The sequence below is a fragment of the Notothenia rossii genome (assembly GCF_949606895.1).
Source record: "Notothenia rossii genome assembly, chromosome: 5".
NCBI classification, from domain to species: domain Eukaryota; kingdom Metazoa; phylum Chordata; class Actinopteri; order Perciformes; family Nototheniidae; genus Notothenia; species Notothenia rossii.
In genome coordinates, this window is record NC_136903.1 from 10513640 (window position 1) to 10531988 (window position 18349).

General features: G+C 40.1%; 1 protein-coding gene across 3 annotated transcripts in view; it reads right to left on the reverse strand.

Moving 5' to 3' along the window:
• Positions 1-18349, reverse strand: part of mon2 (MON2 homolog, regulator of endosome-to-Golgi trafficking) — a 48000-nt gene that overhangs the window by 17292 nt on the left and 12359 nt on the right. For 2 of the 3 annotated variants that reach the window (XM_079681438.1, XM_079681440.1), the window contains exons 4-20: positions 15998-16129; positions 15419-15548; positions 14725-14822; positions 14198-14323; positions 13159-13350; positions 12656-12780; positions 7385-7524; positions 6887-7040; positions 5686-5876; positions 5080-5161; positions 4202-4383; positions 3448-3560; positions 2628-2732; positions 2094-2174; positions 1910-1983; positions 858-948; positions 519-620 (exon numbers count right to left, since the gene is read on the reverse strand). In XM_079681438.1, the coding sequence (XP_079537564.1) occupies positions 519-620; positions 858-948; positions 1910-1983; positions 2094-2174; positions 2628-2732; positions 3448-3560; positions 4202-4383; positions 5080-5161; positions 5686-5876; positions 6887-7040; positions 7385-7524; positions 12656-12780; positions 13159-13350; positions 14198-14323; positions 14725-14822; positions 15419-15548; positions 15998-16129 (2118 nt within the window). The remainder of the gene's footprint in view (positions 1-518; positions 621-857; positions 949-1909; positions 1984-2093; positions 2175-2627; positions 2733-3447; positions 3561-4201; positions 4384-5079; positions 5162-5685; positions 5877-6886; positions 7041-7384; positions 7525-12655; positions 12781-13158; positions 13351-14197; positions 14324-14724; positions 14823-15418; positions 15549-15997; positions 16130-18349) is intronic. The other variant, XM_079681439.1, reaches the window with a different exon arrangement.

The following is an 18349-nucleotide window of genomic DNA, read 5'->3' on the forward strand; positions in this document are numbered from 1 at the left end:
GCCCATCCCTCTGATTTGATCAAACTCTGGAATACTTTTTACAAACTGTCAGCCCCTCTATAGCTCATTAAACTAGTTTTCTCCTTCGTGACGGTACCCCACCACACGTGTGCCCCAGACTCCATGGAAAAACGTTCATTATTAGAGCTTTGGTCCCGGGTAAGTGACCAACCGGGTAGAAGGGGGCAATTTTGACATTCTTTTAGGTTTTAGCTTCCATTTTTATTATAGAGTTTGGCTCCAAATTACAGTGACATCATCATTACTGGAAACAGTGACAATCACTGTTACCAAATGTACACAAACTGCTTACTGGACAAATTCCTTCTGCGCTTATTTGACCAATGGAAATGAAGTCGGATCAAAGTGTAACCGGTCAAATAAACACAGCTATTTCTGTACGAGGTCTGTTGACATCATTGCAACAGATTTATGAAACTAGGTCTTTACAGGGTTTTAATACACTGTGTTGACATTGGCTCTGCACATTATGGGATGTAGCTGTAAATAGTTGTTACCTCCAACAGGTGGCCGGTGAGGGGTCTCCACAGGATCTCTATACGATCCATGTTGACCAGGCCGGTCTCCAGCAGCTTGGCCACAGCAAACAGAGAGGGCTCCTGGAACAAAGAAAGTAGAAACCATTTATAAAGACTTCTGACATTATACCCTGAGCTTACTGATCAAAGGCATAGGATTATATGATAGAGAGGCAAGACAACAACCATGTCTTGCACAATTGAATGAAGAAGTTTTATTCTTAGCCTACAGTTGATATTTTAACCAAAACAAAAAAATGACACATCCAAAACATCCACCAACCAAGTTATAGAGTAATACATTCTAGAAATATTGACCTTGTTGTTTCCAGAAGCCATTTCCATCGCCTCCAGTGAGAGGGAACACAGAGCGTTGATAAGGTGATGAAGGGACACATCATCCAGGTACCTAATCACATAATAAAAACACATAATGCTTTTTAATTGTGCATATTTTGTTTCATTTCATAGACACAAAAAAACATATTTATGTCCTTTTGGTTATTATTAGTTCTAAGCAAAAAATGTAGCCATATTGACCGTTAGCAGCATATATTGGACAAGTAATTTGAGTTAATGTACCGTAATTTTCGGACTATAAGCCGCGCCTTTTTTCCCATTTTTCGACGCTGCGGCTTATATAACGGTGCGGCTAATCTATGGATTTTTACAGCTAACGGCCACTAGGGGACCTCCTAAATCTATGGATTTTACAGGTTACAGTCCACCACCTTTAACTCTATGGGCTCTATGGCCGGTCCGCGGACCCCCACCTTTAAGCGGCGGGTTCCAGCAGGAAAGGCTGGAGGCCGGAAAAGAGTGAGACAGGTAGCGCGCAAAAGTAAAAGTGGAACCGAGAGTGGTACAAGAGACAGAGCGAGAGCAAGACAGACAGACATTACGAGAGCGAGACAGTTTGTCTCCGTACCACTGGTTGAAAACCACTGCTGTAGATCACTGCCGGTACGTGCGCTGGGAGCGCACCGTTTAAGTTTGAAAGTTGAAAAGTTTGTGTGTCTGAAACGCTATGTGATACAGTACAGTTTACACAGCACATGTTCTGTAGCTACTATTGCACTAAATGAATACACTTGAATACGTTATGCAAATATGCAACTTGTTTGTTGAAATGTTAATAAATGGGAGCTTCCTCAAACAGCCATCTCTTTCCCGACAATCCCCTCTGTGCACGAACCCTTACATATGGTAATTAAACATTAAAACACCTGCGGCTTATAGTCCAGTGCGGCTTATAGTCCAGTGCAGCTTATATATGTACACATCATTCAATTTAGCTGCTGCGGTTTATATTCAGGTGCGCCTTATAGTCCGAAAATTACAGTAATTGTATTTCATTTAAGTTTACTCACTGAGAGCTCTCAAACAGTCTGGACAGGATGTTGGCGATGAAGGGCAGGTCTGTCATCACGGCTGTGGTTAGCACCTTCAGTTTAATGACACACACACACAGCCAGTTAGATCACAACCTTTAACAACGAGGTGGAAAACAAACAGTGTCATGCAGACCAAACACACACTCCCTAAAAGACTCACTGTGCTGGGTCCCTCCACAGCTCGGCCAGGCTTCAGGACCCCGCCCGGCCCCGGCTTCAGACCCAGGATCCACACTAAGTGCTGGGAGAGAAGTGAGAAGGTGAATTAGAGTTGAAAAGAGGAGAAACTACACTTACATTCACAGATAAGGTCATTAAATGTACACAGACATCATTGAACACACTTGTATCAAATGCAAATGTTCAACCTAAATAAGAAGAAATGGAAATTATTCAATTAAACTCTACATCATCTCCCGTTACTAAAAAAAGCACCAAAAAAAGACATATTTTTATAGTTTAGTCTATAAGATGTATTCTTAGCAGGTCAGGTGTTTTCTAATAGGAAGAGCGAGCAAACATTTATGCATGTTCAAATGTAAATATGCTGTGTGTGTGTGTGTGTGTGTGTGTGTGTGTGTGTGTGTGTGTGTGTGTGTGTGTGTGTGTGTGTGTGTGTGTGTGTGTGTGTGCGTGTGTGTGTGTGTGTGTGGTTGGTTAGGTGTTAACGTGTTGTATGAGGTGGTAGAAGTACCTGCAGTGTAGCCAGCACCAGCTGCCAGGAGGTGCCCAGCACGGCCCCGTGGCAGTGGGCCAGGTTCAGCAGGGTCCGCATGCACTGCAGGTTCTTTGAAGTGAGCTGACAGAGGGACAGACAGTCATATTATAACAGATTGTAATACGCGTCGTCATGGCGTTAGCTTAATCACACTAAGAGAAATAGCAGAAGAAACTCAAACGTGAGGTATTACTAAAACTCAAATCTGTAAGTACCATAAAAGAAACACAGCCATCCGACTATGGTCACAAAAGAAAGTGGGACGCACACACAGTAATGTAAGAGCTTTGACCATAAATACAATAAAAAAAAACTCCTAGTTTTATTATTACCATGGGGATATCTCTAATTACAGCATATTGGTTCCAGGTTAGGGTCAAGGTTACTGCTCATGTATGTTCAAATGTTATTTCCCTCAAGGGAAATTTGATGCACATACTTGCCTGATCTGCCTATGTTCTTAACCTTTGTCCCTTACCTGAACTATTAACAGTTTAATGTGGCCGTTGCTACACATCAGACGTTGTATATAATATATAATGCATATTAATAACCTGATTTGATTGCAATCTTAAACTTTGATACTCAGGACTCCCTTATCAGGGAATGTATCTTCCCAAACTGTTTGCTTTGTTTTTGCAGCTGTTAATGTTTTCTGAAAAAGTGTTAATTTGTCTGGTTATATAAAATGGTCGCAAGCTTTGTTTTGGGAAAACGGCAAAATTAATTCAATTATAATAATTCTTAGTGTAACCATAGCCTCTTCGTAATTGTGTTTGTGTATGTTTTTCCTTACCACCACAGTGCCCTGGGGCTGGGAGGCGAGGGGCTGCCCGACAGCCACCACCTGCTGATGAGATTCACTGGAGGGACTGATGATCTGCACAGTCTGGCCCAGGATGGAGTACGCTGTGGAGAAGACACGCAGACATGTGGAAACACACACAGGAGGTCTTACCACGAGAGTCAGTAATGCACACAAACGTGTTTTGTAACAAGCTCACGACATGCAAGAAAAGCTTTCCTAATTAACTCCAAAGCATCGTTATTTGAGACCCAATTTTCCGACTTTATCTCTACAAGCTAATATGCAAATACCGTCTGAGTGTCTGAGCGGTTGGTGTGAGAGCAGCTGTGTGAGTGTACGTCTACATTCCCCAGACACGTTACTAATTAAAGCCCGCAGTTAAAAAAGTTATGGATTAATGCAATAAGAGCGGGGCAACAGGGACCGACAGGCTGCCATCATTCCACATGTTAAGCTCAGTTTAGCAGCATGCGCATCTCACCATATGGGAGATGAGAAAAGCTCATTAGAGTAACAAACACACATGACCAGAGGACATCCTCAGGGTCGGAAAGGGGACTTTAGGATGTGTGTGGTACAATTAAGCAAATCAGGAATACAAACGTGCATACCAGCCCCAAATGGTTTGCAGTGTTATCAAGGTAATTCAGGTATGTTTGTGTACAGGCAATTAGCAATGAAAGCCAGGGTCTACTTGGTGTTCCATGTCGTTTTGGATGGTTTAATATGGAAAGATATTTACATTTGCCGGTGAGGCTGGCGGTGTTGCTGTTCAGGACAGTCAGGGTGTAGTGTGGCGGCAGAGAGGCCTTGCAGATGGCGGTGATGAAGGCGTCGCGGGGCGTCACCAGGCCCAGGCGCCCACACAGCGAGGCCACCGTCAGCTCTGCCTTCAGGATGTTCTCTGTGGCCGTCTCATCAGTGCTGACAGGACGGGACAGAAATGCAGACGAAGTGAAAAATGTGTGCTGTTAAAAAGCTGTTCTGTTATTTGTTTGCATGAAATGGATACAATTCCATCAAGGGCAGAGGTTGCGCTAGACTTTTTCGCTGCCCGTCATTTTGACAGACAGGATCGTAACATTTCCGTCAAAATCCAGAATTACCCGTTGGCCTTTACACAACCCTGACGAGGGGGGGGGGGGGGGGGGGGAGAGCATGCTCGTTAGCTGTCAACGGGGGGCAGAAAATATTCGGTTAATGCATCCTCTGATCAAGGGTGATCGCAATGATTGAATTTGTTATAAGAGGACGACACCTCTGGAGAATAGAAGCAGTAAGTGTGTGATGCAGTAAGACTAAAGCATGCTTGGCTTGAAGAGTACTTAGCATTCAAGTTGCTTGTAAAAATGCGAGTATCTGACTAAAACCACTACGGAACAGCCTATAAGACTGTTTCTCTGAATTGCATTGCTAAAAATAACTTTCAAACACTGCAAAAAGAAATCAATGTGTCCATGTTTGTTTTAAACTAAGCACACAAATGAATGGTTTCTTTTTCCGTATATTGAGGTTCTCCTAAGGGATATTTCATTATTTCCCTTTGGTTCCCAAGTGGACATACGCTATGACTTTAATAAAGCAGTTTGGTCAGAAACAGAGAGTAGAGAGTACAGTTACCTGGCATCTAGCAGCAGAGACAGAGCAGCGAGGAGACCGCACCAGCAGGCGCTGACCATCTCCTCCCACACCTGATGGGCTCCTGCGACAAAAACACAAAGCATGTGTGAGTTTAACAGTATTCCTAAAATATGTAATATGACCTTAAAAATGTTTGATTATCTTTTAAAAAGGATGTTATGGTTGATTGTATCGTGAACTGTATTTGAACTTTTCTGGTATCATGTTGCCTCTGAAGGTGACTTTGATGAGTCCTACCTTGAGACTTGAAATATTATTGTTTTGTTACTGAGCTTCTTTATTATGGAGCTTGTAGTTATTTTTTAAATGTCAGATGTTGATTCCTCTATTTTCTACCCGCCTGCGTCAACTAACTCTGCTCCCTTGTAGCTTGTCTGTATGAATTCTCTGTTTTAAAATTGAATAACTTGAAGAAAAAATATAGAATCCAGAACTCATTTCAGTCCATTATCACCTGGGAAAAGAAACATGCCTCCATTTTGATCTCTTATTGGAAAAGAAGACATACTGGCCACCAGGGGTCATGGAAGTGCTTCCACCCACAATCCCCTTGGGTTCGGCCATGACGCAGTAAAACATTCTCACCGGGTTGTGGCTGCCACTGCTGACCAGGATGAGTTTCCCTGAACTCAGCAGCGACCCCCTCCTCCACGGCCAGCTCCCTCTCGATCATGGAGGTGATGCCCCTCACCAGGTCCAGCAGGGCGCTGAAGGCCACCGACATGGCGTAGCCCTCGGGGATCGACGGGGGCTCCACCTTGTCCAGCATCTCCAGACTAGACGGAGCAAATGAGATAAAGATCATATCCTGAACTCAATACTGTCTATGAGTAAATAGAAGTCTTTCCGTAAATGTAAATGTTTGCATGTTCAAGCAAGGTAGGGCATATTTGAATATATTGCACCTTGTAATTAGAGGCACTGCAAGGTGACTCAATAATATAATGTGCATATCAACTGTTTTATATAAAGTTTGACAATACACAGGAAGCAAGAATGTACATAAAAGTATACATTTTTCTTTGAGGGTCATATCATGGCACGACGCCTCCCTATACACAAATTACTTTTAACATCAATTAAAATCAGTTATCCTGAGTATACAGACTTCTTATTACCATGCACCTTACATCCCAAAACTGCACATATTTGATTTTATTTTTAGAATACTATGCCCTATAATACTGTGCTTAGTCTATGTATTGGTCCTTTTCTTACAATGTATCTTCTCTAACTGTGTTTATTTATTCAAAATACACCCCAAAGCAAATTCCTTGTAAACCTACTTGACAATAAACTTGTTTCTGAATCTTCTGTTCTGATTCTTCTGTACATAAGCCCAAACAAATCTTACAAAAAGGTGTGTGCCTTACTCTCTCTCATACTAAGAAACAGCCTCAAAAAACCACCAGCAAGAATCCTAATTACAGCAAATAGACACCAATTTAGACTCTCTTTGCGACAGGAAGGCCTCTGGCTAATGCAATTCCCGGTATTACCCTACAAACACCGATGGCGCACAACAAAAGCATTTCAACTCCTCAAGCAGGTTTAAGCCTTTGATCTCTGCCCTACACTGATCCCCTGTTGTTTAACACGGAATCGTTTATCGCCGCTTGCAGGATACAGCTAATTTAATAGAGATGGTACAGGCTTTAGGCAGAACCAAGATAGTTTCCCTACGCTTGTTCTCTGCAAGGAATTACATTTGTGTACATGTGAATGGAAAGAGATAAAGGGAGTCAGAAAGGTGAACTTCTTGAGTCCTTGTCGAAACAGTACTTACTAGGTGGCTTTGGCGCTGCCCTGGACGCTAACGGTCATGAGTGGGATCCAGGTGCCGCGGTATTCAAACGCAGCCTGCGTGGTCTGGTTGCTGTTGATCCCTCCTGGGCCCATACCCCCCTGTGATGAACCCTGGGCCCCCGAACCTGAGCCCCCTCGAGAGAAAGACAACATGGAATAAAGGAAAAGAGATATACGAGGACACTTGCTACCAAATATCCATGACATTCCCATGATAACTTGTACAATCATGTGTATTGATTTAAATGTTACTTTCTGAAGCTATTTGTTTAAGAATTCATGCACAATGCCTCTTAATCTGACTTACAGGTTTATTTGAAACATCTACAGACCTTAAACGACACAAAGAAAAGTTGTGTGTTGTCTTTCCTATGTATCCACGCTCAAGGAACCACATTTGTTGAATAAAATACTTTACCACAGCCTTCCAGAGCTCAAAAAGGAGGGTTTAGTTAGTCTTAAAAATCAGTGTACTGACCAGCAGGTGCGCTAAGAGCAGCGTTGTTGCCCAGGTTAGGGAGGATGAAGAGGGACTGGATGAAGGATCCTAGAGCGTTGACGATGTCTCTGAAAACCTTCGTGGAGTGCTGCTTCATGTCGTATGACTGGCAGAAGGAACTGTAACGACACAGAACACAACATGACTGATGGGATAAAGAAAATGGCCATTTGGGTGCTGATGGTGCATTATTACACCGTCAGCGACTCTGCTCTATTTTTTCAGACTTTGCTCAACTTTCGTGACTTAGCTTGCCATCAGGTTTGCGCTTTGTCAGCCCCAGCACTGCATAGTAGCTGCTAACGCTACATGTTACATATTGTCTTGTCTTTGTGCACATACATAAACCTACATACAACAAAATAAAATAAATAAATAAATAAATAAAAACAGCTCATAATTGCATGCAAGATACAGTGAAATGAAGTGAAAACTAAAATGGTCATCCAATTATCGCCATCCTAAGGCCAAACAAAAGTAAATACAAATAAGTTTACATCATAATATATGCATACATAGCCACAGGCACAGTTCAAATTTACTTTATAATACTTAAATAAGTTTTTGCAACCTTTTGAAATGTACTTGAGAATGTTCCTGAATGATGTGAACCGGTAAAGAGTTCCAGCTGATCATGGCTCTGTACATGACTGTTTTCTGTCCCATATTTGATTTAGATTTGGGTAATACAAACCTTCCTTCCGTGCTGCCTTATTTTGTGCTACTTGTAGTTTGTTTAAATATTTTTCAGCAGCACTAGACCATATAACCAAACAATAATCAAGCTGTGACAGAACCAAAGCATCCAAAACTTGTCTACTGACATCCATAGGCAAATATTTTACAATTATTTTTACAACTGACACACCCCTTCCCATTTTACATACAATACATACACAATACAATACAATACATACATTATCTATTTGTTTAGACCAAGATAATTTATGATCCAGGGTTATACCTAGCAATTTTGTCTCCATGACCTGTTCAATTTCAATATGGTTTAAATGTAGTTGCAATTTTGGTTCACCTTTTAACTGATGATTTGATCCTATTAATAACGATTTTGTTTTTCCCGCATTAAGTACCAACTTATTATTTATGACCCACTCTGATATCAGTAGTAGATCTTTATTCATAACATTTGTCAACTCTCTTGTAGTTGATGCTGCATAATATATTGTTAAGTCATCTGCATACATTACAATTTTAGCTTTTTCTAACACTAATGGTAGGTCATTTGTAAAAATAGAAAATAAAAGTGGTCCCAAACAACTACCCTGAGGTACTCCACAAGTGACTGTTTTCATCTTTGAGAGACTTCCATTAAAAAAAACAGTTTGACTTCGATTTGTCAGGTAACTTTCTAACCACCTCAGCGTTTCAAAATTAAAACCATATTGTTCCAGCTTGTGTAACAACAAAGAATGGTCAATGACATCAAAAGCAGAAATAAAATCAAGTAGTACTGCACCCACTAACTTCCTATTATCTAGTTCGCCCTTCCAGTCATCTGTCATTTGTGTTAAAGCGGTGCATGTGGAATGGCCAGGTCTGTAAGCATGTTGATACACAGTATTAAGTTTGTTACCTTCAAAGTATTTTTGTATTTGATTGAAAATTATTCTCTCCATTATCTTTTCTAATGCTGGTAATAAACTTATTGGACGGCTATTTGTACCAGAAAATGGTCCAGATGGATTTTTTGCAAGTGGAATAATTTTTGCTATTTTCCATGCCTGTGGGCAAATACATTTATCAATACTCAAATGTATAATATGACAGATAGGCTCTGCAACAAAATTAGCAACATATCTAAGAAATGTACCAACTAAATTATCCACTCCTGGTGGTTTATCATTACATTTACCTAGTAGACATTCAACATCTGTAATTGTCACTTTTTCTATTTTAAATGTACACTTCTTATTTTTCATAATTAAATCCTTTATTAGAAATGTGGAGTTACTATTTATAGTTTGATTCATATTTCTCCTCAAATGTTTTACTTTATCCAGAAAATAATCATTCAGATGATTAGCAATTTGTACTGGTTTTGTAAAAAATGTCCCATCCACCTCAAGATATGTTGAGGTGGATTTCGGCTTACGGCCCATCATGCCATTCACTAAACTCCACAGTTTTTTCTTGTCATCCTTTATCTCTTTAATTTTATTTCCATAATACAACTGTTTTTTCTTTTTATTTAATGCTGTAACATAATTCCTTAACCTTCTATAAATTTGCCCATCTCACTCATAACTTGATGAGAGAGCTACATTTTTTGCCTCATCTCTTTGTTTCATTAGATCCCTTAATTCCTCATCTAACCAGGGTGCTCTAAAGCTCCTTACAGTCTGTTTTCTAAGTGGAGCACGTTTATCAATCACCTGCATAAATAACAAATTAAAGACATCAAGAGCATCATCCGGATCGACTTTCTCAAAAACATGTTTCCAGCATATCTTTTGAACATCCTGCATAAATGACTCTTCACTAAAATATTTCATTGATCTCCTCACAATTACTTTTGGTCCAGCTTTTTGCACCTTTGTCTTTCTCACGATAATTATTAAATTATGATCAGAACACCCTACTGGAATTGATATTGCCTGAGAACATACATGACTAAAATTAGTAAATATATGATCAATACAAGTTGCACTTTTTGACCCATCTTTCTTTATGCATATCCTAGTAGGTTTAGTCACCATTTGTACCAAGTTACATGTATTAATTATTGTCTGCAGCTTGTTTTTAAGGGCACAGTGCAACATATTCCAGTCAATATTTAAATCTCCGATAAAATAAATCTCTCTGTAAAGATCACAAACTTTGTCTAACATTTCACATAATTTGTCAAAATAAATTAAGTTTGCATTTTAAGGTCTGTAACAACATCCTACCAACAAAGGTTTCAAGTGAGGTAAATTAATTTGCAACCAAAGTACTTCCATATCAGCAGACATCAAATCATATCTCACTTTAGCTGGTATTTGCTTTTGAATGTAAACTGCCACCCCACCTCCATATGCATTCCTGTCCTTTCTAAATATTCTATATCCATCAATATCAACAGTAGCAGCGTCATTAAATGTGTCATCTAAGTGAGTTTCAGATATTGCTAACAAATGAATACCACATGATAATATTTCCTCCATCTCACATCTCAGACACTTTATTTCTTAGACTACATATATTTATATGCGCCAATTTAAACCCTTTACTTGGTAACTTATTCAACATTAAGATGGCAATTTAAATGTTATCTCTTTTTCACTTCCTATCAAAATGAGAGCTGAACTAAAACATAGATGTAACACAATTTCAACCACACACACCATCACATACATAACCCAACATTTATCTGCACATAGATTGCAATAAATTTGCATACAGACTCGCTCAATTAGACGAGCCTCCCGGTAGCTCCCAAACATTTTTTAAATAATAGTATGAAATAGATTCATGGTAATGTCTCGCAACACTAGATCTAATCAATACATCAAAATTACATTTTAGGAGGAATGAACAACAATAGAGACAAGTTGAAATTTGTCTATATTCAAAATCTAATAAACATAAATTCATACTCGCAGATGATGAAGTAAATAACTTCAAATAAATGAGTAGATAACTCAGACCAGTGAATATTGGCCTACAAGAAAATGAGACAATTGTGGAAATCACCAAAACTGCAACAATTTCCATTTTCATAATACAATTAATTTCTTCTCCTATATGTATAATCATACCATCTATCAGGTCATGTCAATCAGTCATTTCCCACTTTCATTTCTGGTTTGAACTGAAACCGGGCTTATCACTGTTTTATAGAAATGCTCAGCTTCACTACAGTCCCGATAAAGTTTGGTTTGTCCATTGAAGGTTAAGATGAGCGTTGCGGGGAACAATAGTCCATGCCTCTTGATTGAGTTATATTGGTAAGTTAAAGTAAATTGTGCACATTGTACAATCCATATATGGATGTAACAGTGTATATATTACAATATATGCAGTGGTGTTTAAGTACCGCAATTTTCGGACTATAAGGTGCACCTGAATATAAGCCGCAGCAGCTAAATTGAATGATGTGTACATATATAAGCCGCACTGGACTATAAGCCGCAGGTGTTTTAATGTTTAATTACCATATGTAAGGGTTCGTGCACAGAGGGGATTGTCGGGAAAGAGATGGCTGTTTGAGGAAGCTCCCATTTATTAACATTTCAACAAACAAGTTGTATATTTGCATAACGTATTCAAGTGTTACCATTTAGTGCAATAGTAGCTACAGAACATGTTCTGTGTAAACTGTACTGTATCACATAGCGTTTCAGACACACAAACTTTTCTACTTTCAAACTTAAACGGTGCGCTCCCAGCGCACGTACCGGCAGTGATCTACAGCAGCGGTTTTCAACCAATGGTACGGGGACAAACTGTCTCGCCCTCGTAATGTCTGTCTTTCTTGCTCTCGTTCTGTCTCTCGTACCACTCTCGGTTCCACTTTTACTTTTGCGCGCTACCTGTCTCACTCTTTTCCGGCCTCCAGCTTTTCCTGCTGGAGCCCGCCGCTTAAAGGTGGGGGGCGCGGACCGGCCATAGAGCCCATAGAGTTAAAGGTGGTGGACTGTAACCTGTAAAATCCATAGATTTAGGAGGTCCCCTAGTGGCCGTTAGCTGTACAAATCCATAGATTAGCCGCATCGTTATATAAACCGCAGCGTCGAAAAATGGGAAAAAAGGCGCGGCTTATAGTCCGAAAATTACGGTAATAATACTAAGATGTTAACACAAGTTGCACGCGTCACTGACCAACATTACTTCCAAGAATCATGCTGATGGAAAATCAATTTTTCCATGTATTTAATATTTTGTTGAAAGCAAAGGTATTACAAGAAGAGGATGCATACATAATAATATATTATATTATTTGGATGGTAGTGGAGAGTGTGTTCCACAGTGGGGTTTGTTTTGTCCGTGCTCTATAGTTGTATCAGGGGGTAGATGAATCAGCAATTATGGAAACATTGAGCTATTATGAGCAGATGCATCACTGCAGTTATCTGCCAACTAAACTAAAGGAGATATAACCCATTCTCAAGCAGTCTGAGGCACACAGTAACTCCAGTCGTTTTTTCCCACCATGCAGCTGTGGAATATGAGTTTAAGAAACACTTCAAAGTTATGAAACTCGTTAATTAAAATGTGCTGTTGTTTTAGTGGAGCTTTAGTGCTGCTTACCGTAGTAGATGTGGCTGCACACAGAGCCTATGGACTGACTCTACAGCCACCGCCCTGAGCCACTGTGGCTTCTCCCCATCCAGAAACTTCACCAGCAGAGACAAGAAGATCTCACACTCTGTCACCTATATAAAACACACACACGCACAGACACACAGCATCAGATTGGGACAGATGTTTGGCCAGCTTTGTCCTGTAACTGGAATCTGGCTAAATCCCATAATCCCTTTAGGCTTTGATGAAGCTATTTTGTAGCTCTCCTGACAGACGGGGGAAAAACTAATTTCCATTTCAAATGATATCATATCACTAATTAAAAACAGCTGCATTGGTTAATTGCTCGGAGGCAGCTAAGCTCATTAAAGTGCCTAAAGCAGAATTAAAACAAAACGAATACTACGCTAATCCAATGCTAATCAGACCAGATCAATTAGCAGTTCTCTAAAGCATCCGTCAGACAGCAGTTCTGGCCGGTGGACCATCACTGCAGACCCCTCCCTTACCAGTAAGCTGTAGAAGTGCTTGATGAGGACCGAGACCACGCGCAGCAGCCTCATGCAGATGGGGAAATAAGGTTTCTCCACAGGAGCCGGTGAGGCGGAGCTGCTGCCCTGCCGGAACTTGATGTTGGGGGAGAAGAGCTTGATGACGAGGGGACACACTCGCTCCTTCAGGAGGAAGCTGAACTCCTGGTGCTGGGGGGGAAACGGAGAGAGAAAGAGAAGGGTATTACCACACACTACTACCCAAAACATAGGGCATGTTGGGATCAGGTGAAGCGTAGAAACATTAAGGATCACTAAGGAGAGTTGGCTTCACTGCATTAAGCTGCATCTTTGATGTTAAGATACAATATTAAACACAGGCGGAAAAACTATACAGGAATCCAGTGATGTTAATAATAATAATAATAATAATAATAATAATAATAATACATAATATTTATATAGCGCCTTTCACGAAACCCAAGGTCGCTTTACAAGTCGGATAGGAGGGGGAGTAGGGGAAAAGAGGCAGACAGGTTAGCGGGGGGGGGCAAGCAAGTAGCGGAAAAATAAACCTATCAAACTAACTATATAGTGGGGAAAGCCTAAATAGAAATGCATCTGTGACGCATTGAAATCCGAAAGGACAATGACACTAAATGACGTTGCAGCAACGTACTTGTTTAATTGTAATGTATCACCAGACCATCAAAAGACCGTGCTTTACTACTTTACTGATGCTTGTGATAAAATATCTTACTCAATACATTTTGGTTGATATCACGTTTGATTTGTGAAAAGTAAAAAAAAAAAGATTGTTTGGAGATATATTTTTCAGATCATAAGAATATCCCCCAAATTATAACCAGAAAACATCAAACACAAGATTAACACCACAATTTGCATAAAAGAAAACTATGTTAGGGATGGGATCAAATCAATTTCTCTGGGACCCTACATATAAAACGTATCAACATAACTTAAATTATAAATATATGGTTTTATATAAGAGCTATCTTGATTTATTTATCTGATAAGTGTCCATCAGTGCATGTACCTGTAGGAATACCCCGGGGAAATCATTAAGAACAGACTCCAGCAGCTCCAGGCCGAAGGTCCGGGTCATCTCTGTCATCCCCACCAGCCAGTAGGGGGCGTCGGCATTCACCAGCTGACACAAGTCCTGCAGGGAGGAGAACAGCAGGGTTAAACAATGGAGTTTTATTATATGCTACACACATCACAGAGGATGAAACAGTGCTGTCACTGAGCTCTGCTGAAACGATGATCACACACAAGTGCATCGTGGGTGAGGACGACAAGGGAGCTTTGGATCCCTTTTAAAATGCAACATTCCCTTCATTGCAAAGATGAAAGGAATTAACAATTTGTATATTTCTTTAAAACTTAACGTCAAAGCTTCAATCAATTATTTAGAGTTTTGAGAACGACTTTGATTTATGGTCTCGTCCAACACTAGCTAAGATCATAAGCATGTTTCTAAAAACAACTTGGTAGAAAGGTTTCCTCCCTTGAAGAGCACACAGAGCTGTGTAGAAGGGTGGCGCCCCCTGGTGGACGTACCTGGAACAGCATGTATGCATCCTTAGCACTGGGCCTCAGCGTGCTCACAGAGCGCCGGTTGGTGTTTCCCTGGACAGGAGGAGGATGCTCTACAATCCCTGTGGAGGAGTGACAAGTTATATATTAGTTGTTAAGCTTTTTTTGGCAGAAAAACTGTCAAATTAAAGAATCAGCAAGAAAAGTGTGAGCTCACAAAAACAAAGTCTTGCCAGATTTGAGAACACGTGAAAAGAAAATCTAATATCATCTTGAACCTTCCGGGCTTTTCTTCAGTTTGATGTTCATGTCTTATTTTCTAGTTGTTTTTCTTTAACTATTGCTTTTGCTTGTTTGTGAAGTTGTGATAACAGTTATTCTATGTGCTTGATGGTTTGTTTGATGATGTTTTTTTATGTTAACATACAGTAGGGTTTAATTCCTTTCATTTTTTTTTTCTATTGTTCGCATTTTTTTATCTCATCCATCTCAACAATAAGAAAATTTGAATAAACTAAGACTGGATGTTACAATGAATCAATCACTGATTAATAAGCTTTGACCCTGACCTTCAATCAATCACACATATAACCTGGATACCAATCAGCACTCCCTACGTAGACACCTCCACATGAGAGCACATTGTCTTTTCATTTCTACTTCCTTCCTACTATGTGAACTCTTAATGTTCCTACACTAGGAACCAGTGCCCTCTCACCTTGGTAGCGCTCGTCCTCAGCCACCATCCTCTCAAAGACCACGGTGACCACCTGCCTGACGGTGGCGGCCGCCGTGTTGTTGGTGATGTTGTCCTTGGTGAAGTGAAGACGGAAACACAGCACAATGGCCTGGAGAGGGACAAAACACACACACACATTATGCAGCATGTGAATACAAATACATGGTATGAAGTGAATAGAATTACTGCGACAGGTGTGGTCCATCAACAGAACGGGTAACATGCTAAGAATATATTTAAGCCATTACAGGTTCCAAAGATTGATCTGGTTTCTTTACACAGTGAGACTTAAGAGTTGGAAATATGTTGGTATGCTGTGAAATTGAACAAAAGTAGTGTTAAAATATAATGTTCTACGATGATGCTTCCAGATCTGGTGCAAGGACACCATCAATATATGTATTTATAGGTATGATAAAACATTACAGCTGCAGTTCAATAATAGATGGAAGATGACTCACTCCACTTGGCTATAAGGATAAAGTCCACACTAAAAGGAAGTAGGATGTATGTATATACTCAAAGCTGGTGCAATAAAGGAGTGTGTTGTTGATGTACCTTAGAAAGTACTTCATCGTGTACCACTGTGTTGGTGGTGAGCAGCACCAGGACCGTCTGTAGGAGTTTCAGCTCCTCCAGACCGTTCTCCATCAGCTGCCACAACATGTTGATGATGTTCCCCGCAGCGGCCTGTCACACAAACAAACACACACACACAAACACACCTGTTAACATTCATCTCAATCTCAGCATACATTGATCATCCACCAGTATGCACACACAAGTATTAGCAGCTCAATTTACAAGTATCAGAGCTGCTACATTGTGACAGAAAAGGTCAAAAGAAGGACTGAGGTCACAGTCAGACCACACACACACACACACACACACACACACACACACACACACACACACACACACACACACACACACACACACACACACACACACACACACACACACACACACACACACACACACACACACACACACACACACACACACACACACACACACACACACACACACACACACACACACACACACACACACACACACACACACACACAACTGCCTGCTTGAGGGTCATAGCATCATGGAGTTAAAAACACCAAATGAAGCTGCCTGTCGATATCATGTCACTTGAGGCTCACAGCGAGTGACACTGCATGTCCTTTCGTGGGTCAAGATGTCCAAAATACAACTATTGTTCAAACCCTCTGAGCTCGAGCCACAGGGGGACTCAATATTTCAAAAAATGAAAAGAAAAATCAAGAACATCTCATTAAGATTTCTTATGCTTTCACTGATTCAACTATTATTTAGTAGGTTCTTAAATTAATCATATGGTTTATAACATATTACAAAAGTGCTTATGTTTGACCAGAAGTCACAAATATAGCTTGACAGAAAATCAGACTTCTTCGTAAATTTGAGAGGCTGCTAAATGTTTAGTTGATTACTGACCTAAAACATTTATTGATTATCAATATGTTGTCTTATTACATGCTGTACATTACTCAGCTATAAATCCAAAGCTAAATTCAAGATACTGCAGGAAGTAAAAGGACATGTTCTCTGTGGACAAAGAGTTTTTGATATGTTGTAAATCCCAATCATTCCTGTTGTGATTTCGGTCTAGGTCATTGTTGACTGTTATTTAATGTCATATAATTATCCAACAACAACAACGACCTTGTTTACAGACACATTTAGATGTGGTTTACGAGCCTACAATTATCATTAGCAGTCTTTTCATTGCAGAGGTTGATTTGGGAATGGTGACAGTCTTGCTCCTGGGTGTTTTCACACCAGAGCCCTAGAAAGGCAGTCAGGCTATTCAGTGTGTGCACTTTCCTTTTTCAAATGTCAGGAAACATTTGAATGGATCCCTCTCCTTCCCAGAGGAAACTAAATGACACTGACTATCAGCACTTTCTCTCTGCATGACTCAGAGTCTGACTCCTTAAGAATCAATACTGAGGAGGTACACTTTAGTCTTGTGAGGCACTCGGGTGGCTTTGAAAGCTGCAGTTCAGAGCTCCTGATGAGTGCTTCTGGCAGAGGAACACTATAGGAGATACATTGTTCAATGGATCAGAAAATGTGTGTGTGAGGAATATGTGATGTGTGTGTCTTTAGGTGTTTGCAAGGCGCAACATCGTGATACTAGCCAATCGTAGAGGGACTCAGGCGGAGGGTTGTACAAAAAGATCATAAACAAAGATAAAAGGCTATCTTTGAGGCCTTGGTGAACTTGTGAAATTTGAGACTACACATCTAAGAAAACCTGCCTCACACACTCCTGTTGGGATGCCCTTGAACAACTTCAAATATGCAGCTAGCAATTTGAAGATGTTGCAGTAAGATCTGAGACTTCAGGCTTTTTTCCAAAAACAATTCTGATATGTTAAGGTTTGTTGTTTAATCGTAGATCAAAATAAATGGGTAAAGACTTGAACAGAGCTGCACCAAATACCCTCTAATATCACATTTATTTTATGAGAGCAGCATAGAGAACCTAGAGTCTCCTACCAAAAGTAGAAGCTTTGAAAACCTACATATCCTAATTAAATAAACGACTCATAGCAAAGTTTAGAAAGCATGAGATGAATCCATAAGCTTTTTCTAACAGTTGTTTTTACGCTGTGTTAACAGAGCAGTTGTGCATCAATTCCAGGGAGCCGTCTTTGAAGCCGCTTTGATATTAAATCAGACTTAAGCTGGTTTATTCAAGAAGTTTATAAGCTTATATTTAAATGCATGTGAGTCATCCATTTCCTGAGATGGACACCTTATCCTTCAGAGCTGCATACAAATGCATTGAACACATAAATAATGTGCAGCAGCAGCAGAATAATATATTTTCAAGGCTGACGGTTTTCTTTAATACAGAATTTGAAACTGCAG